We start from the raw sequence: 19703 nt of genomic DNA, 5'->3' as shown, positions 1-19703 counted from the left end.
GAATTAGTTTATTAATTATAAATTTATTTTACCAAAAAATTATAAATCTAAATTTTTAACTAAAAATATAATAGCTAGGTAACCCTCAATGATTAAAGGTCAATGGGATCCACGTTAGGGTCTACATAGTAATTTCGAATAATACGTTCCAAAAAGCAAGTTGATCCTCATCTCCAGCTTTTAAAAAAATGTCAAGACACCTAATTTTTTTTACGATTAACCTCTTATTCTTACAGAAGAACTAAAAATGATAAAATATCACAAATAGTAGTATATAAACTATTTCAATATATTTTTATCTTATTTTACCTAAAACTTCCACTATACAAAATTTGTTTATATAAACATTTTGATTGAAAAATTATCTTACACCAAAAATCCCATTTCTTTTCCATTATTAACCAAGGGTAATGTCCTTATGAAAGTCATAAGCCTGAAACTAAAACAAATTGAATGCTTGAGATTAAAAGCCGCTTTCTAAGACAATTTTGCTGGACGGACAAAAACCAACTAATCACCACCGTCTTTATGTGCAGCTGTCAATAGATCTCTGAAAATAAATTGGCTAAAAAGCTTCAGTTTCTTCCGTATAAATTCTTGTCTTAACATTACACCGTTGCTCTGTTTTCTTTCCTTTTCTTATTACAATAGAAAAACAGTGTTTATGTATATTTCAATCTATCTTCAATTTATTGAATTTAGGTAACAGTATAACGATAATATAATTCGCTTTACTACAAATTGCAAGTTTTAATCATATTATTTATTGTATTTAACATAACACTTTACTTTTGCAATAGACATGTATTAGCCATTTTATATTAAAAATAAGTTTTAATATAAAATATATAATTTTTTAGCCATTTTATATTAAAAATAAGTTTTAATTTAAAATATATAATTTTTATTATAGTTTTATCATATGTAGAAAATGTCACATTAATTTTAGAAAAGTAAAAATAAAAGTCAGCAATATATAACCTATTAGATATATCAGCGTGTATAACTCACCAATGTAAATCATAATATAAAAAGTTTGTTACGGAAATACACTGTAAATTAAATCGCTTATTTACTCAACATTTGGAATATGAAAGAGAGAAGTTACGAAGATTTCATTTTGCCTCAAACAAAGGAAAAAAAACATCAATGAAAAGTGATAAAAATTGAATTAAATAGGTAAGAAAAGATATTTCCTCTATTTTAATATGTAAGATGTTTTTTATTACTTATATAGATGTTTTCACTTATCAATGTAAACTTTAACTTTGCCAAAAAAAATATGTAATCAGTTAATTGTATTATTGTATCTATTAAAAATTATATTAATTTTTTATTTAATAGTATTTTTAAAATCATAATATATGCGATTTATGGTAAAACGTAGGGAGTTGTAATGTAAATATTTTCAAGCTCCTTGAGAGTAACAAGCAGATCCATCACAGAAAGAGAAAAGAAATATAAAAAGAAAAAACAACTTTAGGTATTTACAAACTCTGACTCCATAAAACCCTGCGCCTGGAGATTTCACTCTTCTTCCTCATGTAAACTCTCTCTCTCTCCCATTTTTTCTCTTTCTTCTATGAATTTTTATTTTTTCCCTTTTTATTTTTATTTTTCATTTCTGTAACTTCTCCTTCAAAGACAGAGAGAGGAGAATTTTTTTTTACAAAACAAAAAAAACTGTTAAAGATGATGCAGCTGGGTGGTACTACAACCACAGCCGTAACCTCAGCTACACCTCCACCATCGAACGATTCAGCCGCTACAGAAGCTGCGGCAGCTGCAGCAACGGTTGGAGCTTTTGAGGTGTCGGAAGAGATGAACGACCGCGGTTTTGGAGGAAACCGGTGGCCGCGGCAGGAAACGCTTGCGCTGCTAAAAATACGATCTGACATGGGAATAGCGTTTCGAGACTCTAGCGTTAAAGGACCCTTGTGGGAAGAGGTTTCCAGGTGCGTCTCCTTTATTCATTTCCTTTTTCTGGAAAAAATCTCTATTCCACTCTTTGTTTTATTTTATTTTTTTCTAAATCATTGGTGATTTTGATCTAATTTGGAATGATTATTACATAAGCTTGTCTTCTCTTTTTTTTTTTAACTGAAGGAGTTTAAAGATCTGGTTTTTGTAATGTTAATTTTCCCAGATTCGGTTTTACTTTAATTGATTAACTGTTAAACTAGATAAAGTAAGTTGAGTCATGTTTTATTCATGAGACTGAGAAGGCGAAGTCTTTCACAAACTCAAACTCATGCTGATTGATCCACTTCTCAACTATATACTTATATATACATATATATATATATATATATATATATATTCTCATTTTACTAATTTTATTTTATTTAAATAAACAATATATTCATGATTTTTTCATGAGCAAAAATCCATATGAATTTTTGTAATCGTGAGTTTAAATTAACTATGTTTATATTGTTCTCAGGAAAATGGCTGAGCTTGGTTACATAAGAAACGCCAAAAAATGCAAAGAGAAATTTGAAAACGTTTACAAATACCACAAACGAACCAAAGAAGGCCGTACCGGAAAGTCCGAAGGCAAAACTTATCGGTTCTTTGATCAATTAGAAGCTCTCGAGACTCGACCAACCTCCTCTTCCCTCCATCATCAACAACAACAACAACCACCACCACAGACTCAACCGCAACCGCTTCAACCGCAGCCGCCTCTACGACCGCACAACAACAACAGCTCCATGTTCTCCACTCCTCCTCCGGTAACAACTATTACACCGCAGATAACAAACACAACCCTTCCTCCTTATACTCAGCCTGTGAACGTACCTTCGTTCCCAAACATCTCCGGAGACTTTCTGTCGGATGATTCAACATCTTCTTCTCATTCGACGTCTTCTGACGTCGAGGTTGGCGACGGAACAACCATGACGAGGAAGAAGAAAAGGAAGAGAAAATGGAAAGAGTTTTTCGAGCGGTTAACGAGACAGGTCGTTGATAAGCAAGAGGAGCTTCAACGCAAGTTCTTGGAAGCTGTCGAGAAGCGAGAGCACGAGAGGTTGGTTAGAGAAGAGTCTTGGAGAGTGCAAGAGATTGCTCGTATCAACCGTGAACGCGATATCTTAGCTCAAGAACGCTCCATGTCCGCGGCAAAAGACGCCGCGGTTATGGCGTTTCTTCAGAAACTATCTGAGAAACCGAACCCTCAAGGTCAATCAATTCCGCAACAACAACCGCAACCGCAACAGCCTCCATCGCAAATGCAGGTTAATAATAACAACAACCAGCAAACGCCTCAACCGCCACCTCCTCCAATTAGTCAGCCGACACAGCCAGTGACACCGACCGTAGACACTTCCAAAACAGACAACGGTGATCAGAACATGACTCCAGTGTCGGCCTCCGCGGCAGGAGCATTGAGCTCATCGCGGTGGCCGAAAGTGGAGATAGAGGCATTGATAAAGCTGAGGACGAATCTTGACTCAAAGTATCAAGAGAACGGACCAAAAGGACCGTTGTGGGAAGAGATATCAGCGGGAATGAAACGTTTAGGGTTCAACAGGAACTCAAAGAGATGCAAAGAAAAATGGGAAAACATAAACAAATATTTCAAGAAAGTCAAGGAGAGCAACAAGAAACGCCCTGAAGATTCCAAGACTTGTCCTTACTTTCACCAGCTTGATGCTTTATATAGGGAGAGGAACAAGTTCCACACTAGTAACAATGTTATTGCATCTTCTTCCTCAACTTCCGGTTTAGTTAAACCGGATAATTCGGTTCCTTTGATGGTCCAACCGGAGCAACAATGGCCTCCCGCAATGGCAACTACTACAATGACGAGTACAGTTGCTGCAACGGCTCAACCTGATCAACATCCTCCTCCTCAGCCGTTGGATAAGAACTTTGATGATGAAGAAGGCACAGATGGAGAAGAATACGACGAGGAGGAAGACTACGAAGAGAATGAGGAAGAGGAAGGAGGTGAGTTTGAGCTTGTGCCGAGCAATAACAACAACAACAACAACAACAAGCCGACGAATAACATGTGATGTGGATGATGATTCGGGTTCGAGTGGGTTGTGGTGAAACTTGAAAGATTAGTAGTAATATTTTTAAAGTTTTGATACAGAAGAAGCGAATTTAAATATTGGAAAGGGGTGGTTTCTTTTTTTATCTTTGATTTTTAAGTTATACTGAGAAAAAAATAATATGTTGGAACAAAATTTAATACATGTGATTTAGTTATTTTTTGCGATAAATAAATAAGTAATGGTAAGAGATGGGGACAATGTGGGGTTTAAAAACAAATAATTGAAATTGTAACTTGTAATGTTTTTAAATCCTTTTAAATGAATGGTTTTTGTTGTTGTCTGTATTTGTTTTTTACATATTATTGTTATTGTTTTGTTTACATTATAAAAATAAATAAAATAAAGAATTAATAGGGGAGGTGGGACTGAGAGACGAGAGTTGCTCATCCTTTTCCCTTTTCAGTAACAGTTTCCTTGGTAAAATAAATAAAATAAAAACTTTATATTATAATTTAAAAGAAGATGCCAACTTCACATGCACACAATGAGAGAGAGCGTGGAGTTTGGGGTCCACGTGGAAAAAGGAATCTTCATCTCCTTCTCTGTCTTGTTCTCTTCGTTGCCCTAAATAACGTAACTCTCTTTCGTAAGGGGTTTATTCGTAAATTCGCATGTGGCAGATCCAACGATGTATACAAAACTCTTATTTAAAGACGATGATTCGTTCTGTCATGATTAATTTCCACATGTTTCGTCGCATTTCCAGATCTGTATTAACCAACGATTGATCATTGATGTATCTACCGATGATCGTGACGTTTTATGCATATGCTCGTATGCTTACTTATTCATATATGTACACAAACACTCACTCATGGACTAATCTTAAACGATTAACGAGCACATCATACGCGATGTGATTTTAGTTGTTCTAAATAGATGTTGAGAACAAATTTTTAACTCATTATTGAAGTTTGGTATGAACATTCAACATGTCATATAGTTTCTGCACATGTTAACACTGAGAAATCCGAACTTGGTGAAACACGTAGAGTAACACGTGGTTAGTCTGAATTTACTTCTGCGGGAACCATAATTTGTACGTTAAGTAAGTATATATGTATATATACTTGTTGATAAATTTATGGGTTTTATTCTATGTTTGCAAAACAACATACTACTAGTTTTAAAAAACAAAACAATTGCGAGTTCCATGCATGTGGTAGTTGAGATAATCATCTTCAGCAAAACAAAAGGTTCAGATAATCACTAAAATATGTGAATTAGGCTTGTTAGAGTGGCAAATTATGATTGAAATTGCAGTGAATTCAAACCATAATCATTCGACTGACACGGTAACCTTATATATTACTCTCTCCGTATCATTTTAAGTGGTGTTTTAAGAGAAAAAATTGTTTCATTTTAAGTGATATTTTCAAGTTTTTATGTAAAAAGTAAATACAGTTAAATGTTTTTGACTTTTTATATTTAGTAGTATGATTTTTTCTTGGTTGAATTATCTATAATTATTGTTGTTTTTATGCAAACTAGAAAAAAAAATTGAATAAAATTTTGTAATTTCTTAATCTGTGTGCAAAAACTTTAAAACCCACTTATTTTGATATAGAGAGAGTTTACTCATTAATTTTTGAAAATGAACAAATCATTATTTAGATAACCATGAGTTAGTTTTTTTTTTGGCTAAATGGCCGTTCGTATCTTACTTCTAAATATGGGAGTTCGAATCCAGGCAATCTAGAAGTGGGATGAAGAATTTTGGGCCATTTGATTATGTCATCGAGTCTATTGTAAAAAAAACATTTATTATCTTCCATACTTTACAAAATATGTTTTAGCACTCTCACAGAAATACAAATGTATGGTATACAAAATTAAACTAGGTATTCTGCGTCAGATTTTATATTAAAAATCTAAGAATGATAACTATTTTGAAACTGATAAGTAGTGATAATACAACACGTAATGTGAAATGGAAAGATCAATTTTTATTATTTATTTATGACTTTAAAACCTAGACAATAATCTACAGGCTCTTTGCCAACATTCGGAGAAAGGAACACGCCCACGTCACTGTAATTATAACTTTTGTTCGTCTCTTACACTACAATATTATGTGACTAATGTGAGCCCTGCTTTAATACGTTTGGTGTGTGTTATTGTTTATATGGGTCGGATAACAACCGCTAATTATCTTGTTTACGTTTTTCTTTTTCTACAAAAGTATCTTCTCAAGCAGCGCACAAGCAAGTCTCAGTTTGTACCGTTGAATTAAATTATCTCACTAAAGTTTAAACTAATTCGAAATTGCGAGTTTTGAAAATGATTAAAGAAGATAAGTAGACTTTATAGTACACGAAAAGGACATCTTGAAAATATAGGTATCCTTATTTAAGTTAAAATTAAAATCTGCCACTAGTCCACGGATATATAAAGTTGATGTATGAAATATTTAGTACGTCCACAAATTATTGGATGTTATTTTTAAAGTATAGAAGATATTTTGGATCAGTTTTCAATTTCATTGCGAGGGTAATAATTTCTCACCAAGAGACCTACTAATTACTATCTCGCTATCAATTTCATACGATCTCAACATAGAGGTGTAATGAGGTTTCCTTTTATAATAACTCCGATTCAGTTTGAAATTTGACCGGGTTCAGTTGTTGGATTGATTCGATTAATTCAGATTAAATTTACAGATCATAATACAGAAAATAAGTGTAAAATTTTAAAATATTTATAATTTTTGCTAACCAAAATTATCCAATATGTTCAGAACTTGAAAATCAATTTTAACATTTTGGGTTTTCTTTTTCATTCCAACCTAAGATTAAACAAAGTAAGAAATTGTGATTTTACATGTAAAAGAAAATGGAATTTGTCAAACGCATTTTATGTAGTATATAATTAGTTATCCTTAGCTCGTTGAGTAACACTTTTTATGAAATTATTATTTTGTTGTTTTTCTTTTGTCAATAACCCATACAATTAGATCAATTAATTATGTTCATAAAAGTTTCTCTGAGGAACGGCTCTCTCCAACCCATACAACAAATTATTTTGTACTGTTAACCACGAAGTTGTGAGTCTTGAGTACTCATAGTTTTTTTTCTTTTGTGAGAACTGGTTTGAGTACTCATAGTTTCTTGTTATAACTTATAAGGGTCCCAAACATGTTAATTAATTTCGTTTCTTTCCTATCATAAACACTTAAACTTGTGATCATGAAGGTCCGTTTCCTCCCGAAGATCCTTTATTACACTAGATACGTTGAAAGAAAACTATAAATTTTTAGAGTATATGGCGTTTTGTAAAGTAAACTGTACCACCATATAATTCAATATACAAATTTTAAGATTATTCGTACCGTGATGAGTCATTATTCTTGCAAGAGTATTCCAGGAAATTTTGTAATATGTAGATTTAGACCATATATTTGTAATGAATTCGAACAATTTGTGGCACCGAGTAAGTACCTCCACGAACAGCAATCAACTAGTGGGCAGCATTTGATCGCTCTATCTCAAAATATTATTCTCGAATCATTTTTTTCCACCCTATTTTTCCACCCAATCCCATAAAATGTCATTTATAGTTGTTATATACTATAATTTAATCAATAAGATGATTTGCACCCAAGAAAAAACCAAGAGCTTTTGCATGAGAAGTAAGAACAAATCTGCCACGGTCTAATTATATATGTGTACTAGAATTGCAGAAGATTAAATCTGCTACCAAAAATAAAAATGCAACTTCAAAAATCTGAAATGGCATGTAAAAGGAAAAATGATATGTGAGAAAGAATGGTGGCTAATTATTAGAAACGGAATCTTCTTCTTTTCCGTTTCCATGAATGTTTTATAATTTATATTTGAATTTTTTTTTTGAGGGGCTAACAATGATGACGAACCAACACTAAATGTAGATTCAAACATAAAAGTTTATTTTTAAAAATTATATAAACTTTTAAAAAATAATATATGAGCTTTCACGATCGTTTGTGGGAAAACAAGAATATTATAGAGTATATATACTGATCATAATTTCCTGAATCCTTTGAAATTGATGAGCTCTTGAGTATTAAGGAAAACATAGTTATCTTGTAATTTGTAACCCAATTTTCAGTGAAAGACGTTATGGAAAATTTTCCTTTAATTAACCCAAAGGAAAGTGACATCTAAAAAAGATATTGATTCTTTTTTGCTATATATAGTTTTCTTTCTAAAAAATGAGTTTGTGCGTAGCATAATATCAAAGTTAGCTTTTACTTTTGTTTTAACACGAAAAAGGTCAACATTTCGTTGAGGGGGACATAAAGAAGTTTTGGGCAGATGATTTCTCATGGCGTCGAGGAGCAAAAGTCTATTGTCTATGACTCTAATTAATCCAACGGAACATCTCTAACCTATGTTTTCGCAGTTGTAAAATTTACATATGTCGCTTATATTCAATATTGTAATATCAATCAAGTTCTTAAAACAAAACAAAAATAAATCATTCTTGTTTTACTGTCTCAAATGTTTAGCTTCGGATGCTTCAGATGGTAACATATTATCGACTGAAGAAAGCCATTCAACTAATCAAAATTTGCATAATCTCCTTCTGATTAAATAAATATATGGACCATTTAAAAACAACTTATGCACTTTATTTACCTTCATTTCTATTATTTTGTGTAATTTTATCCATATTTTCCCATTCTGTACAATTTTTAATTAAGCTATCATTTTGATTAATCAGATTTATTAGTAAAATGTTACAAAAATATATTGTAGTCCTTTTTATTTATTCTACTGTACTAATTCGAATATAATGTGTGTTTGTTGGGTCTACCTCGTGGTATGTAGGCACATATTACAGAAAGAAACGCACCAACGCCATCAACTACACGGACGATACTTTTGATTAGATGATTTGAGCTAAACTGATATATCCGAAATTCTTACAAAAAATGCAAAGTTAAATTTCATATAAATCATAACACTCCAAAGAAAGAAAATGATGAAAAGGACGACCCAATTTAATCCGTAGGTCCAAGATTTTATTAGATATGTCGGGTACCTATGGATATAGATGAATGTTTGATTACCCTTGGCTTCTCCCAACCAATTGAGCCAACTTTTATTCAAGTTTTACACCATTGAGTCTTGTGGTTCTATTATTAGATAGACTTGGTAAAAAAAAATCAACGAATTTAGTTACTCTATTAAAGACCACGGAAATTAAGGAATACTATAAACTAGAAAATCAAGCCATTTACTTACATTTGTTTTATTATGTTCTTTTTGTATACCCCATTGTGGAGTTTATCAGACGTGTATATAAAAGAAAATATTATACAAAACCACTTAGGTGAAAAGATTATTGTTAATGTCCATAGGTGAAGATGTTTTGTTCAACACAATCTCAAACTCACTTATCTCATTGTCTCCTGCGCCCTCTTCTTCTTCATCTTCGTAATCATCCTCCCCGCTCTCTCCTTCTTTATTATCAACTTTGTCCCTCTGATTAGTCACTCAGCCTTCGTTTCTTGTGAAAGAAGAAACTGTCTCGGTTAACCAATAGAGGCAATATTGGTAGTGGCCCAGTTTTGTTCCTCTCGTTATACAACGCTTCTAGCTGGTGAAAACAAGGGCATGTCTTGGAATCAAGGGGTCGTCTCTTGTTGCTCTCTTTGACTTTCTTGAAGTACTTGTTGATGTTTTCCCACTTCTCTTTGCATCGTTTCGTGCTTCGATTGTATCCGAATCTTCTTATCTCTGCAGAGATCTCTTCCCATAACGGCCCCTTAGTACCGTTTTCTAGATAGTTAGCTTCAAGATTCTTTCTTATTCTTATTAAGGCCTCGACCTCAGTTTTAGGCCATCTTGAAGAACTAGGAGATGCCATTGGAAGTCCCTATCTTCATTATTGTTGTATCTAGTACAACCTGACTTGTCTCTTCGCTCTCAAATGTAATTGAATGTTGTTCACTTTGATATTGTTTCCTTTGTGATACTTTATAATTCTGCTGATGTGGTTGTTGTTGTCCTCCTGATATTTTTTGTAAGAATGATATGATTGCAACGTCTTTAGCCGCAATATTAGACCTCTCATGGACTAGTGTATTGTGTTCACTATTGATTCTCTCTACCTCTTGGACCCTCCAAGCTTCTTCTCTTGAGATTCTCTCTCTCTCGCCAGTCTCCAAAGCTTTCAAGAACCTTTTATGCATCTTCTCTTGTTTCTCCATCAACTCTTTTGTCAACTTCCTCTTCTTCCTCGATCTCTTTTCCTGATCTTCTTCTTCGTCAGATGAAGAAGTTGATCTCGAAAAAAGATTCAATGATGATACATTGTTTAACAAGTCACTCGAAGTTGGTTTAAAACCAGTATCATCAACCTTAGTTGAATGGTTGTTGTTATAAAAGGGGAAATGTGTTGTTAAAGACGGTTGCTTGGCAAGGAAGGTAGGGTTTGTGGTGATGGGTTTCACACTAACCTGTTGATTAGAGGCGGTTTTGGGCACATCCAGATGGAACATTTGCCTTGTGGTCGTGGCCGCTGCTGCCGGAGGTTTTGCGGGTTGGAACTTGGATCCAGGTGGATAGGAATTGATAGTCTCAAAAGCTTCTAACTCATCGAAAAACCGGTACGTGTTGCCTTTGGATTTTCCGGTACGACCATCTTTGGTACGTTTGTGGTACTTGTACACATTCTCGAACTTTTCTTTGCATTTCTTTGAGCTTCTCTTGTAACCAAGCTCCATCATTTTCCTAATTGTTTATCAAATAAGAAAACCATAAGAAAGCAAAAAAAAAAAAACAAACCTATTCCTAGATAGTTATTTTAAAATTTTAATTAGACTTTTGGATATCTACAAACATAGTACATGAGTATTCAAATGAAACTACGGAAAACATGATAACATAGACATCCAAAATGTGTAAAACGTATACACAAGATCATAAAATTTCGGTTTATTTTTTTTCAGTATTAAATATGCATGTATCATAATTAACTATAACAAAAACCTGGAGATTTCTTCCCATAAGGAAGCTTTGAGAGTGGAGTCACGAAAGGTTTTATCCATCACCGAACGTATTCTCAAGAGAGCCAAAGTCTCCGGTCTTGGCCACCGGTTTCCTCTTCCGCCACATGCTTCGCCGGTTTTCTCCATCTTCATATCTTTCTCTTCCTCGCCTGAACCGCCTAGGCCACCGTCACCGGAGCTATCTAACAGTTCTGAAGAGTTTCCAGACATACTTAAAACTCGAATCTGATTTTTTTCTCAAAGAGAGATTAGGAGAGTTTGAAGAGAAGAAGGTTGTGGTTGAATTTTCTGTATTTTTGTTTTCTCAAATTCAAATAATATATTTTTAAAAAACTGTTAATTTTAAAAGGATTTCATAAAAAATCATATTGTTTTCTAAATATCTATCTAAATAAATTATTTTTCATTATTTTTATATTATTTTGAAAATTTTCATTTTATTTTCAAATCATCTTTAGATTCTACAATGATATAAATTTTATAAAAATAATTTTATAGTTATATATATATAAAGATATATAGTTACTTAATATAAATTTAATTAAAATTTAAAATACGGTTGGACTGGTAAAGTTACAATGCTGAATAAACGTCCGGTCTGGTTTTTACAGTGGTTTTGATAAGAAAATACAAAGAGTCTGATTGGTAAAATATAAGAGTAATAATGATAGACCAATGCAGAGAGCAAAAATGAAAAGTTCCAGAAAAATTAGACGAAAGAAGGGAAAATATATTTGTTATATTTATATTACTAAAGTTTTTTTTCTTGATAAAATGAAGAGAAAATATTGATGTAAATCAGAAAAGAGAAAGTATTTCAGCGAAATTGAATTTTTTTTTTCACCTAATTGGTAAAATTTAGAGGGATTTAGAACAACACATTTTTTACTTCAAACTTTTACTCTAAAAGAGCTATACAGTCATATCCAAATTGTAACTTTTGAGTATTCAAGTTATTAAGTTTGTAGTTTTTTTTTTGTCAACTATTAAGTTTGTAATTAAAAATGCATAATATTCGTATATTTTAGTCAACCCTATTCATCATGCCAAGTTCATACAATTTTAGGCCTGTGTGTTATTTGCTATCTACTCTTGAGCCTAGGCTCGACACATTACTTTCTAATCTGATTATCACCACTAGAGATTTTGCCCGGGCTATGTCCGGGTGTATCCAAATAACATTTTATTTAATATTTTTTACAATATATTACTTCTAAGTTATAAAAATTGAATTAGAATCGAGTAAAATTTACAATTTTTTTACTATCTAAAATATGTATGGAATTATCCAAATTTTTTTGTATACCAATTAGGGGAGTTTTTAATATATTTTAGTCCAAAACTATGATCCAAAAATATTATTTTCTTATTACTTTTTCATTTCCAGTAAAAAAATTCTAAAATCTTGTACTAATATCACAAATTGAAAATACAAATTATTTCTAATTTGATATAGCCTTAGTGGAGGTGACTGGTGACCAATGGAATGAGAAGAAGAACACAACATTCCTTAACGTTCATTATAAAAATTGCCATTTATAAGGAATAGTTGTTCCTCTTCGTTTTTTTTATTCTTTTTTTTTTGTAGAGAATTATAATACAAAATTGTTCTTTGTTAATTTTGATAAGAAACCATCAATCCTCATCATTCCCAAAATTTTATTCATATTTATTATTTTCTTATTTATTCTTAATGTTCATACTATGGTTACCAATCACACCCATTATTTTAATTTACATTGAAAAAATAGTGATTTAGTTTTTTTCTTACTTCGTGTCTTTAATATTTTTTGTTAAACTTCATACACTATATTACAAATAATGTTGTATTTAATAAATATATTACAATATATTATTTTTATGTTATAAAAATATAATTAGAAATTGAATTAGAAATGAGTAAAACTTACAATTTATTTTTTTAATCTAAACTATGTATGGAATGGTGAACAAATGCGAAATAAATAAAGAATTTGTTAAACCTTAGCCATTATCAAAAATATCTTTTCTTACAAATTTAGGTTATTAGGAAAATATATTTGTAATCTCCACATCACATATGTCTTTGTTATATGTATTATTTGTATCATATTTATATTTTTATTTATATGCTATTTAATATTTTATAATATATTTTCTTATGATTATAATCTATTTTTACAACTGTACTAAGTAAAGCTTATTTAAATACTCATTTCTGTAAATAAAAAACTTCTAAAATTTTTGAATGTTATAAATACACTGAAAACTCTATGAAAATATTATTATTACTATATTTTCCAGAAATTATTATTACTATATTATTTGTTTAGTTATAAGCAAAAAAAAAATCTTACAATCTAGCTATAGCTAAAATATTAATCTGGATTAAAACTCAATGTAAAATGATAATAGTAAGAATATAAGTAAATGTAAATATTTTTATGTTGGAAAAAGAAGCTTTTTTTTCAACGGAAAAAGAAGCTCACCAAACCAAAGTATTTGGTAAGGATGTTTACATATGAAAAGACAAAAGAAAAGGATGTTTAATTTTGGAAAGTGCATTTTGGTTTTGTCATTTAAGTTACACACAAAATTCATTTTTTTATTTTATTTTATAGAATTAAACCAAAAGAACATTTATAATAATTGTTTCTCTCACAAATATTATTCAGATGTTTTAGAATTAGAAAATCCAAAATCTAATTTTTCAGCATTTTCTTAAAAAATAAAAGAAATAATAATTGTAGATTACATATACAAAATAAAGGTACAATCTCTCTATGTATTTATAGTTGATATACAATTTACTCTATGTGTTAAAAAAAATACAATTTACTCTATCGTGAAATTAACAAAATTCTAGGAAGAACCCTAATTTGGCTTTAGACTCGTATGCCATAATTTTTTTTGTTTGAGCAACTAAATTTAATTTATTTGACATATGATAAGTTGATAACTAATAAGAATATATGAAAATGCCATTAGTATATGTACATAAAAGTTGATAACACAAAAATGTACATCCAGACCCCTAATCTATTTGGAAAAAAAAAACATATCACTGAGTTTCCACTTTATTCCTGTAATATACATACACTTATGCCTTATATACACATCACATAGACAGTTTTGTTGTGTGTGGCATATGTTACTTTTCTTGTTCAAACACCAACCCACGTAACTACCAAGGAACATCTGAATCAAGAGCAACAACTTCAATTAACTTACTCGAAGCCCATCTCACGGCAGCCTCAGCCCAATTAATCTTTCACCCCTAACCCCAAACCAAGTTGCATAGATTCACCACTTTAAGGTCTCTCTCCCACCACATTCAGTCATAAAGCATCAACCTTAACTACATCAACCCAACGGATGAAACTTACTCGATTCCCCCGGCTTGATACCCTATATATAATCGCAAGCGTCAATGGCAGAGATAACCGCGAAATCAAACGGCCCTCACCGCTTTGTTCTTCAACGACAGCTCTGGGTTTGAGAGATTTAGAGTTGCGGTTAAACCACATCTGGAAGCACAAAACACAGCGGATGGTGGATTCTTTATTGGTCTTGAGCTTCGTCTCATCTATGAACAGGTTATGCAAGTACGTTTACCAACTCTTCAGATTCTCCACTTTGTCTCCTTCCCTACAATCAATGTTATTACTCTTTGACTCTGCAGAGAAGGGAGATGGAGTTGTCCAAACAAAGAAAGCACTCTGCAAAGATTTAACTGGTCAATCAGACCATTCGAGCCCGTGCTGCTTCTAAAACAGGCCAAGAGGACTGAATAGTGGCCTTGAGACTCATGATCATGGTGGCGCTGTCACATTTGGCCGCATCCTTATATTATAGTGCCAAACTCCAGATTCACAGCCCTCCTGTTTGATGCCACTCCTACTGATATCTTGATAACCTTCAGAGAATGTGACAGTGTCTGGTTGGTCCTCAAAACCAAGGTCAATGCAGCCATTTTTCATTCCAACATCAAGCTCAAAAATAAAATTCCCGTCATCCTATAATACACCAACTGAAAAGAACGACAAAAAACAAAAATAAATCATAATAAGGTTGGAGCTTTAGCTTATGAATATATATAGAAATTTTCAAGTTTACAAAAGCAAAATTACACACACTTCTCCCTCCTTCCTTTGCAACAGACCTGCTTCCGTTCTGGTTTGCATTCAAAGACAGACGCCGGTTTGGCCTTCCATTGGCTCCTCCGTTGCTAGCTCGTGCCCCCACCGGTTTCTTTGCACTCACCGGTCTCGCAGGGCTTGGCCTGGTGCTGAAGGCAGTGTCTTGCTCCACGTGTGGCTGTTCTTGAACTTTCTTTTGTTCCTGTTTGTTAAGACAAAACATGGGTTTATCGCATGTCACGTTCACTATATATAGAGTAGAAGTAATGAACTTTACCCTCAGCCTCCGTTTCTCATATTCTCGTTCTTGCCTAAGCAGTAAGCATACTGTACTCATCTAACATAGCTAGCAGAGGAACACGATCATATGCAAAAGACGTGTTGTGTTCCTCTTCCCAAGCTCAGCAATGAGCCTGCTAATTACCATGTTCAGATTCACATAACCTTATATAAACTACCATCTTTCCTGTCTCTTCCACCTTCAATTATCACACCACCACCACCACTCTCTCTCTATCCAATTTTTAGTTATGGTCAAGATGGGTTTGAAACCTGAACCGGTTCACAGTAACGCCATGGAGATTCGTTACAGAGGCGTTAGGAAGCGTCCTTGGGGTCGTTACGCCACTGAGGTCCGAGGTCCGGGCAAGAAAACATGTGTCTGGCTTGGAACCTTCGATACCACCGAGGCGGCGGCGCGTGCATATGATAAGGCGGCGCGTGAATTTCGTGGTGCTAAAGCCAAGACTAATTTTCCTAACTTTATCGAGCTGAGCGAGAACGTTTCCGTCGGCGGTTTTGAGCGTAGCCCAAGCCAGACCAGCACCCTCTATTGCGCTTCACCTCCGGCAGCTACACCGGCGACTTCTGATATTGTTCTGCCGCAGCTTGAGCTTAGACTTGGCGGCAGAGGAGGCGCGTGTTACCAGATCCTGATGGCGCGTCCTGTGTATTATTTGGACCTTATGGGAATCGGGAACGGCGTTCGTGCTGTTCAGCCTCCGATGTCGTTGGCGTGTAGGTCGCCGGTGATGCATGTTACGACGAAGGTGGCTTGTGGGGGGCAGAGCGATTCTGATTCGTCTTCGGCCGTAGAGTTTGATTGGTGGATAGAATAAAGGGGAGAAGCAAAAAAGGGAGATATATAATTATGGAGCTGATGGGAGGAGAACAGATTCATGTCGTTTGGGTTATGATAAACACATGAAATTTATGAAACGGCAAAGGAGAATCAGAAGTGTTGGAACGGAGGTTTGCTCTGCGATTTGGAGAAAGACGAAGCGGAGAATTTCGAGTGAATGAAAAATGACGTGGCAAAACATAAACTTTTGATTGGTTGATTTTTTCAGCTGACGTGGATAGGCTCAATGGAGCTCATATATTCCTTTTAATATAGTATAGACTAGGGATTAACCCGGGCTACGCCCGGGATTTTTATTTTTTTCTAATTTAAGTTGTTAAATTATTTATATTTAGGTTATGATATATATTTATATAAATGTTAAGATGCATGTCATAATTAAAATTTATTTTTAAATTTTAACACGTTAAAGTAACATATTTTTTACTGTTTAAATATTTTTTTGTAATTTTGTTGGCTATCTAGTTATCATATTTAGTAAAACTATTTGTTGAGTATTTGAATAAATGTTTTAGATATTTAATTAAACTGCAGAGTATTTTCGGTTCGACCACATGCTCAACAATCTATCGATCCGTAAAAAGATGGACGATCTCCTTGGCCAGGTAAGTAAAATTTTAGCAAAAATATCTTTGATTTTCAAATATTAAGTATATAACTATTCTTTTGAATATTGTTTTTTTAATTGTATTTTTTGATTAAATTATTGTATTATAATGTTTATGTAAATATTTTTTGTGATGCTTGAATTTGTGTTGTTCGTATACTTAACCTAGATGATATTGATGTTTAACAATTTATTGTTTTCTGGAAATAGAAAATAATGATATATCAAAAAGTATCTAATACTTGTTAAATGATAGTATAATGTAAATTACATCCATTATTTGAAAATAACCATTTGTTGTTTTTATTTTTTTTAATCAGAAATTATTTTTATTTAAAAACATTATTCATATATAATATATTAGTTTAAGTTTGGAAGATTAATTTATATATATAAACTATGTATATTTAAAAAAAAATTAAGATATTATATATTGAGTAACTGAATAAAAGCTTAATTTCTTATCTTGAAAATCAAATATTTATATTTTTGTCTTCATGTTGTACTCATATTTATAACTCAGTATGTTTTTAAAAAACTTAGTTTTAAGTAATAAACGAATTTAATAAATTAAATTCATCACCTATAATGTTCTGTAAACTATATTTGAAAACTCTCTAAAATTATATTTTAAGCATAATATTACTATTATTTAATTTAAGTTATTTTAAGCATAATATATGCTAAACCAACTTAAATTATATTTACAATAGGACCATCCTAAATTGGTTAATAAACCAAAAACAATACTAAACCAACATGAACCAATACCTGATTTGGCGAGGAAGGAAGTGTTTTGGGATAAACGCTTGAATGATTATTAACTGTAATGGTTTGATCATGAAAGAGTTAGTACGAATATTAACAATAAAATTATGGATTTGATTAATTTAAATTTGTAAGAATACCTTTGAGTCTATGAAAAGCAATTCAATTCCCATGAATAAGTTTGGTTTTTGAAAGTTGCGGGTTTCCCAACAATGAATCCACCTAACAAAAAGTTCGTTGTTATAAAAAATCTCTTTCAAGGTCATTAAAGGTTTTTGGGACGGCAAGAGTTGATGGTGGAACCATTTTTTTGCTCGAGTGCTTTGAAGTTTTCCTTGATAGTGTGAGGTTGATGTTGATGGAATAATGAGTTTTATAGGGACTTTCTTGATGTAAAACTATACATTTTTATTTTTTTTGTTAAATGTGGTATTTCCATTTTTATATAATTTACTACCATTTTAAGATAGATGTACATTTTAAGATCGATGTTTAAATCTTAATGTACTTTTTCCATTTTTTTAAATGTTTATTTCCATTTCTTATATTTTTTATTTACGTAATATCTATATTTTATATTTTAAAATAGATATTTAAATCTTAATGTACTTTTTTCATTTTTTTTTAAATTGTGTATTTACTTTTATCATATATTTTATATTTTAAGATAGATGTTTAATGCTTAATGAACTTTTTCCATTTTTTAAAAAAATTGTGTATTTACTTATTATTATATATATAATTCATATATTATATATTTATATTATTTACTTATTATTTATTTTCCTGTATATGTATTTCCATTTCTTGTACTTTTTATTTACTTAATATCTCTATTTTACATTTTAATATAGATGTTTAAATGTTAATGTACGTTTTCTTTTTTTTTTAAATTGTATATTTGCATTTGTTATACTTTCTATTTACGTAATATCTATATTTTAAATTTTAAGATATATTTTTAAATCTTAATGTAATTTTCCATTTTTTAAATTGGGTATTTTCTTATAATATATATTTACTTATTATTTATTTTTCTTTATATTGTGTATTTCTATTTCTTATACTTTCTATTTACTAATAATTTTATAATTTAAGATAGATTTACATTTTAAGATAGATGTTTAAATACTAATGTACTTTTTCTATTTTTTAAATTGTGTATTTCCTTTTCTTATACTTTCTTTTTGCGTAATATCTATATTTTATATTTTAAGATAGATGTTTAAATCTTAATATACTTTTTCCATTGTTTTTAAGTTGTGTATTTCTTTTTCTTATACTTTTTATTTACTTAATATCTATATTTTACATTTTAAGATAGATGTTTAATATTTAATGTACTCTTTCCATTTTTTAAAAATTGTGCATGTACTTATTATTGTATATATAATTCGTATATTTATATATTTATAATATTTACTTATTATTTATTTTTATATATATTGAGTATTTCTCTTTCTTATACTTTATATTTAGTTAATATCTATATTTTATATTTTAAGATAGATGTTTAAATCTTAATGTATTTTAACATTTTTAATGTAAAACGGCAATGTTTAATAGAAGAACTTGGACAAATAGTCAAATAGTTATATTTATGTTTTTTTTCTTTTTTATAAAATGGTAATGTTACATTATGGAGATAAGCCGTTTTTTTTTAGTGAAAAATGGAAATCTTACATATATTTAATGTAGTTTTCCATTTTTTTTATGTTGTATGTTTACATATTATTGTTATTCTTAAATATAAAATGGTAATCTTACATATGTTTAATGTAGTATTTCCATTTTTTTTATGTTGTATGTTTACATATTATTTATTATTTTCGAAATTATATATAATGTTTTTTTTGCAAAATAGTAATTTTACATTATGGAGATAAACCGTCTTTTTTTAGTGAAAAATGGTAATCTTACATATGTTTAATGTAGTTTTTCTATTTTTATGTTGTATGTTTACATATTATTTTTTTTTTAAATTAAAAATGTAAAATGGTAATCTTACATA

General features: G+C 31.2%; 4 protein-coding genes across 5 annotated transcripts; 2 read left to right on the top strand and 2 right to left on the bottom strand.

Annotated features, from left to right (window-relative positions):
* Positions 1-1482: 1482 nt before the first annotated feature.
* Positions 1483-4218, top strand: LOC103830594 (trihelix transcription factor GT-2). Its single transcript, XM_009106406.3, has 2 exons — positions 1483-1955; positions 2444-4218. The coding sequence occupies exons 1-2, from the start codon at positions 1693-1695 to the stop codon at positions 4020-4022; spliced, it is 1842 nt and encodes a 613-aa protein (XP_009104654.2). The 5' UTR covers positions 1483-1692; the 3' UTR covers positions 4023-4218.
* A 1486-nt stretch (positions 4219-5704) lies between these two features.
* LOC103830593 (trihelix transcription factor GT-2) lies at positions 5705-11268 on the bottom strand. Its single transcript, XM_009106405.3, is given in 5 exon segments — positions 5705-9540; positions 9543-9578; positions 9581-9912; positions 9914-10780; positions 11039-11268. Coding segments are annotated over 5 exon segments (1632 nt in total). The 3' UTR covers positions 5705-9373.
* A 2738-nt stretch (positions 11269-14006) lies between these two features.
* Positions 14007-15694, bottom strand: LOC103830590 (65-kDa microtubule-associated protein 1). 2 transcript variants are annotated; one of them, XM_009106402.3, is made up of 3 exons: positions 15454-15694; positions 15174-15378; positions 14007-15067 (listed from the first exon to the last, which is right to left on the bottom strand). In XM_009106402.3, exons 1-3 carry the CDS (start codon positions 15511-15513, stop codon positions 15054-15056), a joined length of 279 nt encoding a protein of 92 aa, XP_009104650.2. In that variant the 5' UTR covers positions 15514-15694; the 3' UTR covers positions 14007-15053. The 2 variants fall into 2 exon arrangements, with proteins under 2 accessions (XP_009104650.2, XP_009104651.2); XM_009106403.3 differs by having other exon boundaries at positions 15200-15378.
* On the top strand, positions 15654-16603 carry LOC103830592 (ethylene-responsive transcription factor 4). Its single transcript, XM_009106404.3, has one exon. It carries the CDS (start codon positions 15707-15709, stop codon positions 16292-16294), a length of 588 nt encoding a protein of 195 aa, XP_009104652.1. The 5' UTR covers positions 15654-15706; the 3' UTR covers positions 16295-16603.
* Positions 16604-19703: the final 3100 nt, after the last annotated feature.

The sequence above is a fragment of the Brassica rapa genome, chromosome A07 (genome assembly GCF_000309985.2).
Source record: "Brassica rapa cultivar Chiifu-401-42 chromosome A07, CAAS_Brap_v3.01, whole genome shotgun sequence".
In the NCBI taxonomy this organism is placed as follows: domain Eukaryota; kingdom Viridiplantae; phylum Streptophyta; class Magnoliopsida; order Brassicales; family Brassicaceae; genus Brassica; species Brassica rapa.
This window is presented reverse-complemented; position numbering and strand designations above follow the sequence as displayed.